At 34.2% G+C, this 13,118-nt stretch overlaps 1 protein-coding gene across 2 annotated transcripts; it reads right to left on the bottom strand.

The window, feature by feature from the left end:
• Nucleotides 1–546: 546 nt before the first annotated feature.
• On the bottom strand, nt 547–10,073 carry LOC127505414 (cadherin-like protein 26). Of its 2 annotated transcripts, none has more exons than XM_051880939.1 (11): nt 9,832–10,073; nt 9,101–9,223; nt 8,818–8,964; nt 8,222–8,345; nt 7,955–8,133; nt 6,520–6,651; nt 6,159–6,341; nt 5,118–5,499; nt 3,100–3,321; nt 2,145–2,280; nt 547–1,953 (listed from the first exon to the last, which is right to left on the bottom strand). In XM_051880939.1, exons 1-11 carry the CDS (start codon nt 9,862–9,864, stop codon nt 1,851–1,853), a joined length of 1,764 nt encoding a protein of 587 aa, XP_051736899.1. In that variant the 5' UTR covers nt 9,865–10,073; the 3' UTR covers nt 547–1,850. The 2 variants fall into 2 exon arrangements, with proteins under 2 accessions (XP_051736899.1, XP_051736901.1); XM_051880941.1 differs by having other exon boundaries at nt 2,150–2,280.
• Between the last annotated feature and the right edge of the window lie 3,045 nt (nt 10,074–13,118).

Genomic DNA, 13,118 nt, shown 5'->3' with positions numbered 1-13,118 from the left:
AGCCACTTTTATGTCCCAAGGACTTGGTTTTATTTAACCTTTTCTTTTTGTTAAAAGGAAGGCCCATTATTTCCATCACAAGCAACACATTTGTTCCATAAAGGTTTTTCAGTTAGCAAAAGAAAACAGTGCAGATGTAAAATGAAAATGGAAAAGTGTTTAAAAAAAAGGTGAATATCAATTGTGAACATGAATATTTTTATTGTCAATAGTGCACGTTTTCTTATTGTGCAAAAGTATTAAAATACTATATATTTGTGTGTATTTAGCATAAATTCTAGCAATGAAATGAGCTCAAGCAAGACAAAAGTCCACAAATGTTTATAATGTCAATTCCACAACAGAATAAATAGTGATTTGAGATGTAGTAGAAATGTCCATGACAGTTCTGAAAAACATACAGGAATATTATAATTTCAAATTAGTTTTCTGAAAAATTAGCACCAAGACCTGTTGAGAAACACAATTTTGCTCCCCCATAGCCTATAAACATATGATTAAATGACAAAAAAAAAAAAAAAGAGTTGTCTAAAATGTTTTCTAAAAAAAAAAAAAAAAAAAAAAAAAAAAATGATGAAGAACCATTTTAGGTTCCGCAAAGAAACCTCAATTGAACAGTACTTAAAAGAACCATTTTTATCTTAGTGTGAAGAACATTAATAATCGAAATAACCCCTTTCCACTATAAACCTTTTGTGGAATGGAAAGGTTCTTCCACAGATGCAAATAAAGGACCTTTATTTTTAAGAGTGTATTGCAAACGAAGTTGCACCAGTCATGTGACTTGCACATTCCTCACAATTACCAGTTAGGCAAGTTAAAGTAGCAATGTTGTCTCGTTGTGTTACATTGTATTTTAACCCTTTTCTGACAGAATCTGAACAGTCCATATCAGAGTTTCTCTCAAACTATTTTGTCATGTCTCTCAGAGAGAATGTTTTTGACTATGGGAATATTGCTTGATTGCCCTACTAGATTATGGTCTTCTGGTGAAATGATTTTTATTATGAACATGTGCACTTGTACTGCCAGTTTTTAAAAGACCATTAAGACAATATTTTTTCTTTGTTTGAGTGTATAGGACCATTATGAGGAAATCAAGGAAACACCCAGGAAGTTCAAAGGCCAGAAAGGACAAAATAGACCACTTGCTATTATAAAATATTAATGTTTCTGTATGTGTACAATACGCGCACCACATTGCGCAGATGTTGTATCTCCATGTATGAAATCACAGGTGTCACTGTGTACAAATTGTTAGTAATAATAGATAATTGTTTTAAATGATGAGTAACACATTCTTTTTATTTTCTTTTATTTGAGCAGAATAAATAAAAACAATATAATTCAAAATATAAAAAAACAATAACCACAAAACATGAACAATATTTCACTTGTATAAAATTTCTTCATATGAACACTATAAACATTATCAGTGTAAGAATACCTCGATACAGTATCACCTACCCGATCAGAGAAAGTGGTAAGGGCTGTTTATGAATTTCTCAACTTTTATCATATGATTATAAGCTGATATAATCATATGACACATAATACATATTCATTCACTTAGTGCATATTCATTCACAGAATTCAGCAGCATTCACTTTATGCCGAATTAATCAGGTAATCTGTTTCAATCTATTCCTAAAGTCATTCACTTTGTATGATTGTACATTTAGAACAACCAAAACCAAAAGTAGCCCTGCCTTTTAATTCACAGTGCAAAACCAAGCAGTCCAACATATACTGCATTGATCAAAATTCCTTCTATTTATTTATTTGTTTTTTTTTTATGCCCTTCATATTGTCACAGTACATTGAGTGGCATACTGAGGTCTGGTAGCTTTTTAATTCCAGCTCTGGCTCATGGAGTTGAGTTGACGTGAAGTAAAGATGCTGCCTGGATAAAGGAGGACATTAGTCTGACCATCAGCCTCGGGGTTCAAAACACTGCAAAATTTGGACCAGAAATTGAGATTAGTCCAGCTCCAGATCTAGTTCTCCAATATACTCTTTCAGAAAATGAAAGTCAAACATCATATCATATTAATAAGATATTCAAATAACAAATGCTGTCAAAATAGATGGGAATGGTGCTAGCTGACTCTAATAATTAAAATAGCAAAATAATGTGTGCTTACCATACCATGCAATCAGTTTCATGTTTTTCATTGATGTCAGAACTAAGAGATTGATCATGTGCCTCCAATGGGTGGAAGGAGCTCATTGCAGATTTATTTTCTCTGCCTCTGATCTGGCACGCCATCAACAGGATCCCTTTTTATTTTAAATTACAAAACAAACATACAAACAGGATTATTAGACTTACAACTATATTTACAACAGACACTTACACTACTGTTCAAAAGTCTGGGTTCAGTAAGAATAATAATTTTAATGTTTAACGTCTCTTATTCTCTTATGCTTAGGCTGCATTTATTTGATCAAAAATACCGTAAAATTCATTAATAAACAGTAACATTGTTAAATATTATTACAATTTAAAATAACTATTTTCTACTGTAATATATTTTAATATGTAATTTATTCCAGTGATGCAAAGCTGAATTTTCAGCATCATTAATCCAGTCTTCAGTGTCACATGATCCTTCAGAAATCATTCTAATATGCTGATTTGATGTTGAAAATGGTTGTGCTGCTTCATATTTTTGTTGACTGTGATTTTTTCAGGATTCTTTGATGAAGAGAGTTCAAAAGAACAGAATTTGTTTGAAATAGGAATCTTTTGTAACATTATAAATGTATTTACTGTCACTTTGATCGATTTAACAAATTCTTGCTAAATAAAATCAATTCTTGCTATTAAATTCTTTCCACAAAAAAATAAAAAATAAAAATCTAACTGACCTCAAACTTTGAACTGTAGTTTATACTGATTCATTCAATTTATATCATCACCATTTAAAGGTTAAGTGTAAAATACTTCCTCCAGTATCAGTTTAATATGCATAGACAGCTTGCATAATGCCTAATTTACTTTTTTTGGATGAGCTAAACAAATTTAAACATCCTTTAAACAAGCATTTCTTCCAGCTCCTCATGATGAATGTGCTTGACCTGTAAACACTCTCTTACCCAGCAGCAGCAGGATGCTGATGACTATGGCAGCGATGGCAGTGACGTTCAGCTGTATTGTTGGTGCTCTGTGCACATGGCAGTTTGCAGAAACATCACAGTCACACACATGAATTGAGAGGGTCTGGAGTGAAAACTGGCCCCAGCTGTCAGAGATCTTAAGAGTGAGTTCATGATCGCCCGCACGTACAGCGCTCTCTTTGATCAGTCTCACGGTTGTTCCTGTGAAGAAAACAGATGTTTACAGTGGAAACTGAACACATGAGGACTACAAAAAGTACCATGCTTTTTGGACATGCATCATACCTTATACAATATAAATTCTATGCTACATGATAATAATACTGAATAGTACTGTGTCACTTTTTCGTGTAAGAGAAAACAGGTGCATTTGGTTGCATTAGTGTCTGCCCACTTTTTAGCAGCACTGAAAAAGTTTTTTTTTTCTGTTCATTTTTCCCCATAGGAATTGTTTTTTTTTTTTTGTTTTTATTTAAAAAGGCTTCATTAAAGAGTTATTAGCCATGAACCAAGTGAACCAGCTGCAAGGTGAATCATAACATTACAAACTTTTAAGCAATAAATAAATAAATAAATAAAAATAATTATAAAAATGAAAATCAGATAACAATACTAAGGTACAAGACTGTGTACTTAAAAGGAATGGTTAAGTTCATCTAAAAATAAAAATTATCCCATGATTTACTTACCCTCGAGCCATCCTAGGTGTATATGACTATCTTCTTTCAGACGAACACAATCGGAGATATATTTAAAAATATCCTTAGTCCTCCAAGGTTTATAATGGTAGTGAATGGGGGCCCCCATTTTGAACAAAAGAAAAAAAAAAGCATCCATTCATAATCAAAGTAATCCATACGACTCCAGTGGGTTAATAAAGTCCTTTTGAAGTGAAGCAATGCGTTTGTGTAAGAAAAATATCCATATTTAAAACTTTATAAAATCAAATAACAACCGTACGCATACTGCAAGTCGATTTGCGCCAAATGAGTAACCCACTGACGCGATGTATGACGTAGGATGAGTATCATAAGCTTAGATGCCTCTCACGGTTCAAACAAATAGGGCTGGGTAACAAACTCAAGCTCCTCTTCTCTTATATCAAAATCCTCTGACATTTTTCTTTAAAATTTCTCGTTTTAGACTCCTAATTCGTGACCGGTGTTTTGTTTTGCTCTCTCCTCTGCGCCTCCTAGTTCGGCATTGCGTCATTGCATTCGGGTCAAAGGTTGCTCTTCCGCCCAAGTCGACTTGCCCAGTATGCGTACGGTCGTCCGCCAGTTATTTAAATTTATAAAGTCTTAAATATGGATATTTTTCTTACACAAAAAAAAGCCTTACACTTCAAAAAGCCTTTATTAACCCACTGGATTACTTTGATTATGGATGGATGCATTTTTTTGTTGTTCAAAATGCAGGCCCCCATTCACAACCATTATAAACCTTGGAGGATTAAAGTTTTTTTTTTTTTTTTTAAATATCTCCGACTGTGTTCGTCTGAAAGAAGATAGTCATATATGGCTTGAGGGTGAGTAAATCATGGAATAATTTTCATTTTTGGGTGAACTAACCCTTTAACGGCTTTAGTTAGGGAAAGAACTACAATCCCATGAAGCATTGCCAATGACATAATCGAGAAATATAAAACTCCTCATTTAAACAAGTTTACTGCAAAATATGCATATACTAAAGAGCTATTTTGACTCTGATTGGTGTAATTTTCTGTACAGCATCATGGGTAATGTAGTTTTTCACCACGAATTCCACTGTTAAACATGATTATTTTGTTGAAATAATGTGGGCTGATGGCTTCAACAGAAGCAAACACCATCAATTTACAACCTTGTAGCTCACATTAAGTCTGTCTTTAAAGGTTTATAGCTTAAGTTATCATTAAAAATCTATTACCCTATGGAGAAAATGAATGCCGTTTTTACTTCTAGAACCTGAATCTTGCACTCTTTTACAATTTTAAACAAGATGAGTTTTTCTATTACCATAGTTAGAATGAAGCTTCCATTTCCCCTCAACATCTCCCATCAGCTCGAAGTGGAATGACAGGCTGTACACTGTAATGACAGTGTTCTTCTCAGACAGACACATGCTCAATTTTTTGGCCTCCAGCATCCTTCCAGTCTCCATTCTCTCTATAACTCCCACATGTTTCATGATCTCCACAAATACTATGGGCTCACTGGTATCTTTCCTAATAACTGTGAATAGAAGGGACATTGATGTGGAACTGGGCCTTCCTCTTGAGTGTTCTACATCCCACAGTCCATGTTTGGGACGTCCTGTGACTCTACAGTAGAAGAAGGGCTCTTCATTCTCCACAGTGGCAATCAGGCTCAAGTTGGACCTTTCTTCATTATTCAAAGGCTGGGGGGAAATCACATTACAAGTCACATAACTGAAATACAATATAAATATATTCATTTTAAATTTAATATCAAATAACACACTACAGCTAAAATTATAATCTTACTTTACATGTGCTTTAGTATGTTTGGCAACATATCAAAATAAGTGTACTTCTTTAAAGCATGACAAAAGATTATTAAAACATAATGATTTAAAATGTACTTTAAAGTAAAACTTAATTTGACTTGCAAAGTGCACTTTTTAAAAAAGAAACAGATATATCAAAGTGTTCTTAAAAGTGCACTTAAATTGCCTTTTATTTAATTAATAGTATACTATCTAAAGAGTTTTTAAAAAATATACTGTTGTTTGAGAAATTAACTTTTTTGTGAAAAAGACAATTCCTTCAAGTATATGTCAGAAAGATTAAATTATCTATTTATTATTATCATCATTTTAAAAGGGGAAAATGTCATGGCATAACAGGGTTGAAATGACAGTGCAGGAATGAAGACAAATTGTGCCAAAGATTTTCATCAAAAACTACACAGGCAACAAAAGCATGGCCACTGCAAACAAACAAAGGAATTGCTAACTGCATTTATAAATAACTTTTATAAACTGCATCATGCAAAAAGTGCAATAGGGACACAAATGTTTTCCGAATCCCGTCTTACCTCAGCGATGGTTATGACTCCATCATTGGTCTCCGGATCAGTCTGAATCTTGAAATGCTGTGCTTCATCACCCTGCAGAGAGTATCGTGCTCTCCATGCTGCAGATCCTCTGCTGTCTTTATCTGTCACCTGCAGTCGATAAACAGGTTCTCCGCTCCTTTGTGCTTTCACCCATGTAAAAGCCTGTAGGACAATAAGTCATCAAACATATTTTTATCAGATAAAATCAGTGGCTATTTGTTCTCAACTCAGTGATAGTCCACTGCAGATAACCCTCATCAAAAACAAGTGAAACAGCATAACTTAACTGCAATAGCAACATCTGAAAGCTCAGAAAACAGCTTACACTTTGTTGACTTACGCTTGTCTTGGTGAATTCTGGTAGATGGTTGTTTTTGTCGATGATATTCACTATCACTGTGCTTGTACTGGAGAGTTGCACCTTCTCCCCATGATCCTTTGCTTCAACCAGAATAGTGTATTTTTGGGTCTCCTACAATGAAGAAAGCACAGTAAAGTTGAATACTATACAACTCTCTCACTACCAGAAGTTTGGGCACACCTGATTGAATTTATGTATCACATGATCTTTCTTTGACCTTTTGATCTAAAAGGCTAGCCTGCCATGCATGCATCTTTTAATACTGTTTAAAAGCATTCCAGAGCTGGAATCTAGGCAAAGGGTGCTGACTTTTTTGAAGAAGCTAAAATTTGAGATATGAGATGAAATGACAAATAAGAGTGTCCATGATGGACAAGGTAAAAAAAGAAATCCTAGAAATGTACCCTTTTTGTTCATGTTGATTCCATATGGTTTTAAAATGCCATAAAAAGTTTAAATTTAATAACTCTGGCTGTACAAGTCAGGCAGCGGACTGATACCCGGCCGACGGGGGGCGCCAGAGTCAAACAAAAAAAAGTTGTCGTCCTGTAACTTCATAACCACTTGCTCGATCAACGAAAAATAGGTGTCATTTTAAAGCTTTTAAGTATATAACCAATTCTTAACAAGTGCTTTTAAATTTTCTATAATGTTAGAGGAGCACCATTTTTCAAAATCATCATAAATAACTGACAGTCTTTTGTTAGATATCGTTATAGGTCTCAACTAGCAAAACAAAAACAAATTTGTTTCAGTTTGTGACCAAACTATACCAAGTATTTGTATGAAAGATCGCTGCCGATGCACATAAGTACACAGATGAGGCTTTTGTGTTACGTTTTGCTATATAACTTTGCGAAACATAAGTAAATAGTAAATAACACGTCTTTATTTTGAGCAGGTTGTCTCGATTTAAACGAGCCCTGCGAGCCCTAATAATGTATGTATGTATTCATAAATATCATTACATTTTGGGAGAAATTATTGCACCACATGACATTTTACAGCCTGACTTCTTGACCGTGACACAGGCACAGTCAAGGGACCTCTCTATGATATAATTTCCCTTTTTTAAGTTTTTTTTTTTTTTCCCTGCATGTTTGTCGCACCACATGACAAAAGCTATTTCAAACTTGACAAACTACCTAATTGTTTTTTCTTTTCAAGAATTTTATTCTTTTTTTTCTTCATTATGACATCAGCACAGTTCTATCACTTTTACATTTTTGACTGAAAATAATTTTAATTGAATTTTTTTAATAAATAAAAAATAAGCATAATGTCATTGCCCCATTTACAATATAATCTAGTCGAAAATCATTTAATTAACTGTTAATCGCTTATAAACTATAACGTTAAATGATAAATTATATGTGCAAAAGGAAAATTTTTGAGATGAGACACTGTGTGTTACCTCATAATCCAGACATCCCTTGAAAGAAATCTTCCCTATCACATCTCCTTCAGTTTGATCAATGAAGAACTCAGTATTGGAGGTTTGAGGAGACACTGAGATGATTTTCATAGTAAACAATGAGTTTGCAGTGCCAAACTGGTCAGCGTCGGATGCCAGCACTGTGACCAAATGCTCACCTTTGGGTAAGACAATACAGAGATGAACAATGGAAACGTTGCTCTTTCAACCAAAAAAGCCTGTTTTTTTAAACACGTTTTACAGTACCTTGTGGTGTTGACTCATCTATTGTGATTTCATACACTTCCTTGTTGAAAACAGGAGCATGGTCATTAACATCCTGAATCACAATATCTACAGCAACGTTTGTGTTTTCTTTAGTTAGTGTGATCTGCAAGTCAATAAAATAACAGTAAGATTTAAATATATATAGGCTATATATATAAAAATGAATTGAACTTCATGAGGCATAAAGCAATTGGTGCATCACTATTGTTAAGGCCTGCTCACACCAAGAACGATAACTATAAAGATAACTTTAATGATAGGCCTAACTATATTAGCGTCCACACCAAGCAGACGATGTCGTTCTGTTTATTATAAGCACGCTGCAGTTCTGTCGTCTGCTGCTTTAAATGCTTGAGCTCTTTAAAGCAGGATGAATTCTGATTGTCTGTCAATGTTTTTACCATTCATCAGCTGGAAAAAAACGATCTGAAAGTGATTCTAACAATATCGTTTCTCTGTGCCGTTACCGCTATAGTTGTGGTGTGGACTCTGCTATTCTTTTATACTTATAACGATTTTTAAAACTAGGCTATATCTTTATAATCATCCTTGGTGTGAACAGGCCTTAGACTTACCGTCAGCTTCTTGTATTGCTCATAGTCAACTTTTCCAAGAGCATAAATCGATCCATTGGTTTTGACAGAGAGAATTCCTTTGGGATCTTTGTCAATGCCTTGACCATGGATGAAGTATTCTTCCATAACTGTCTTCTCAATATTTAACTAAGAGAAAAAAACATTCAGAGGACAAACTCAGAATTCTGTGCTCATCTGAAGATTTAAACTGTCAATGTTCTGTTTGCCTTCAGTTCTGCTATAAAGTGGCCAATTACTACAGAAAGGTTTCAACATAACCTACATCTCCCAGTTTATATGGGAAAGGACCACTGTGCTCCTCTTCCATGGAGAGTGAATCCACAATCCAGGCTCGTTTTTTGCGTATGTTTTGTTTTGATGGGGTTGCACAGTGAATACAGACACTCTGGAAAAGAAAATATTACAGAAAGTTTACATTTCGAAATAATAATTTTTTATAAAGTCATTACCTGTTAGCTGTTCTGGTGGCTATGATGCAACTTGTAACCAATAATAAGACTGTTTGTACAAGATTGTAACTTGAATTAAATTTTTCTGACAGGTACATTTTGCATCATTCTATTGTTCTAAATATAATTAATATGTCCATCCATTCCATATCTGCCACTATTAATCCTTTCCCGTTTATAGTGGCCCAAATAACACACTTAAGTATGTCTGAAATGTCAAAAATACTAAAACTGGTAATTCAATATATTAATGAAAACTATAATCGAATTTCAATTATACTAAAACAACACTGTCTGAATTGTATTGCTTTAAATTACAAAATATGTAAATATCTAACAATTCAAGTGGAATAAAACAAAAATACCTCTATACTTGAACATTATAAAACTAGTCAGAATTAACTCTTTAAATCCCTAGGTTTACAGAGAAGTGCATTTAATGTTAAGTATTTGTTTTTATAAAATGTATAAGATTTCATTAGATTGAAAACTGTGTTATTGAACTGAATAAGATATTTAAAAATCACTTTTTTTTGTTACTTACTGCAACAAGGAAAACGATCACAGCAGTCTTCATTTTATGCAGCGAAAATGACCCGTCGTTCAGATTCACGATCTTGGATTTCTCTTGCTTTAGTTGTTCTTTAAATAAGTCATGTGAGACAAGTCGGCTTTGGTGCTCCTTTAAATAGAGCCAGAGGAGGATGATTTGATAAAACTTCTCTGGAAATCCATTTGAACTGCAGTACCCTATTGTTTAATGACATTTCTATGGAACGGTGTTAGAGTACAGACATTCCTGAACACAGAAAGCAGGAAATATGAGATGCTTTCATGTTCCATTTTCAGTTAAGTGGAAAATAAAAATGTTTGTGTTGCTACATTTATGAGTGTACTTATGTGTAGATAGATACTGTTGATTACATGACATTTACTGCTGTGTTCTAGAGAATGGGTTCAGCTTGTGCATCAGTTTCCCAAGCAAAATATTTTATAGATCAGATAATTTATTAACCTATTTATATCCTTCAAAGCAAATAATGGTTTATTGTTTTTTACTTCCCTTTACTGACTTAGCACATCATAAAGTGTTAAAGTTGTAGTCTCAGTATATAATGTTTGCAAAATATACCCATGTAAACATTCCCTCTCCATGTGTGGTGGAGCTATTGAACACACATTTCTGTGTTTTAAGGTTAGCAGTATAAAAGTATTTCCAGAGTTGGTTTTAAAATATTGGGTGAAACCGCATTGAGCATTTCATTAGAATTGTTTGAATTGAATTTGAATTCTGAATTTATCTGTTAAATCTAACAGCAACACATCTAAGATGGCAAATCATGCTATCGTTTTCTAAATATGGTCTCAGATCAGAGCCCTTTTTAACAAAAAAGAAAATATAATGGAGATGATCAGATAAAACTGTCTTTGACATTTTTTTAAAAGACTTTGACTTCACCTAGAGAACACTTATATTCTTACAGAAGAGTCATTTTAATTCTACAACATAAATACGCATAGGTCACACCATAAATATTTTGTTAGACCAAATCAACTTTGCAGATTATTTAAATAGGCAGGACTGATTTTAACCAGTTAGAAATGTGCAATAAAATACTGTAAAAAACAAAAACCAAACCATAAAAACTCAAAAAAAAATCTTGTTTTTGTGAGAGTTCGATTCTAAAATCTACATTCAAAACAGATACGATATTTGCTTTGTTTGTAGGCCACTACTCCAAAATTTATGACTGGTTTAGTTTAAAGGTGAAATATTGCTTCACCACTGTTACAAGCACAAAGTCTATGAGCATGCATAGAAACACGATAGTCAACTGTCAAAAACAAGTCGCCATGGTGAGCATACGAGTGAAAGATTGCAAAGTGTAGCTTTAATAATAATTTAAAAGTATAGAATGATTAAGTAGTATGGTGCAAGAGGCTCTGGTGTAATAATTATCCACTGAAATATGCTTCATCCGAGATTGCATACTGTCTGAGTAGGTATGCCTACTACATTTGGTGAAGATTTTACTTCACAGCTCCACACAAAAAGTATGTCATACAAGTGTGAATGTGTGTAGGATGATATCCAGTCTAACTACATCTGTCATTTTGTTATTGTCTTGTGACCTGTGGCGTTAGTTCCGTCACTTCACTGTCATTCACAACTCGTAAAACTTTTAAAGGGCCCCTGTCAGTGCGTTCATAAAAATCCCAAAATGACCCCCAACCCCTTAATCTGTTCTTTCAGAGCAGTTTCACTGTCAACAAACAACAGTAAAAAATAAAAAAGAAGAACATTACAAACAATAGGATACAATATAATACAACAGACAAAAGATACAAATGAAATAAACAATTTAGCCTACTAAAAATAATAGCCTACTAAACAGTGTCACAGTCACGCCTTCCCGGACTCCAGTTCCCATGATCCTCCTTGTCTGCACACCTGAACTCACTTCCCTCATCAGCCTTCCTGCTTCTTCCTGGATCCCCGGCACCTGTTTATAGTCATTAGCACTCCCTTTAAGTTGGACTCACTCCTTGCACTCCCGGTCCGTTCTTAATGTTATATTGTTGTTGGTATACCTGGTTTATGTGTTTGCTGTTCTGCTTACTTCCCTGATAAATGCCCTACGTTTGTGGAAGTCCGTTGTCTGCCTAATCCCTGCTTCAGCAATGCTTTGTAACAAACAGAAATTGAATAAAGTAATCAAATGTAAAAATAAGACACTGTTTTTACTGTGTGAATTAAATTGTTGTTTAACATTAATTGACAGACAATAGCAGGTTTATAGGCTGCTGTCACTTTAAAACCGAAAGCACAGATCTAATGTACTGACAAGCATTTGATTACTTTCCCAACTGTTTATGTTGACTTAAAAAATAACTGAATGTGTTTAAGTGAAAACTCTGCAAGATGGATATTTTGACATATTTCTATGTATAGTTGTCCGTTTAAGTGCACACTCGAAGCCCAAGAGCAGCCTATTGTCCATGTTTTGCTCCATCTCGGAGCACATGCACAGAAAGCTGCCTTTGCAGCTCAATACACTTTTAACTCTTTTTATTGGGGTTCCTGAAAAGAGTGAGGGTGGTGATGTGGTCGCCTTCATGGGCCAGCTGATTCCACTTCTTCTTGGCACAGATCAACTCTCCGTTGTACCGGTTATAGAGATGGCTCATCGATCTCCTACATCTACTTCTGGTTCCAGGTCTAGGCCTAGACCGATTTTGGTCAGGTTTCTACGTCTCCAGGACAAAGTAAGCATTTTACGTCTGGCCAGGGTGAAGAAGGAGCTTTTTTATAAAGGTACTCGGGTGCATATTTATCCGGATTTTAGTGCTGGTTTGATTCAGAAGCGTCGGCAGTTTGATGCTGTGAAAAAGATCCTCCGTGTTTTGGACATTAAATACTCTTTGCTTTATCCCTGCATGTTAAGAGTGTTGGTACATGGAAAGCCTCAATTATTCCATTGCCCAAAGGAAGCTGAGATTTTCTTTAAAGACTTCTTTGTCACTTCTCCATGATTGTTGTACCACTCTAAGTTGCGTAAGTGATATTCCCTGTGTTTTTTTTTTTTTTTTTTTTCTTTGAAGAATGAAAAACCGTAAAACAATATTCCTAAGCGTGGATCAGTGACGGAGCTAAACTTTTGTGATTGTGTAAGATGTTTATATATATTTAAAGTCGTGTATTTAATTTATTTTTTTATTTTTTTTATTTATTTATTTATTTATTTTTGATTACATGAATGTTTTGGCCCTTTTCTTTTTTCTTTTCTTCAATATACTTTATTGCAGTTCGAATTTGACCTTGTAGATGTT

The sequence above is a fragment of the Ctenopharyngodon idella genome, chromosome 22 (assembly GCF_019924925.1).
Source record: "Ctenopharyngodon idella isolate HZGC_01 chromosome 22, HZGC01, whole genome shotgun sequence".
Lineage (NCBI taxonomy): Eukaryota > Metazoa > Chordata > Actinopteri > Cypriniformes > Xenocyprididae > Ctenopharyngodon > Ctenopharyngodon idella.
The sequence above is the reverse complement of the archived record's forward strand: the minus strand, read 5'-3'. Positions and strand labels throughout refer to the sequence as shown.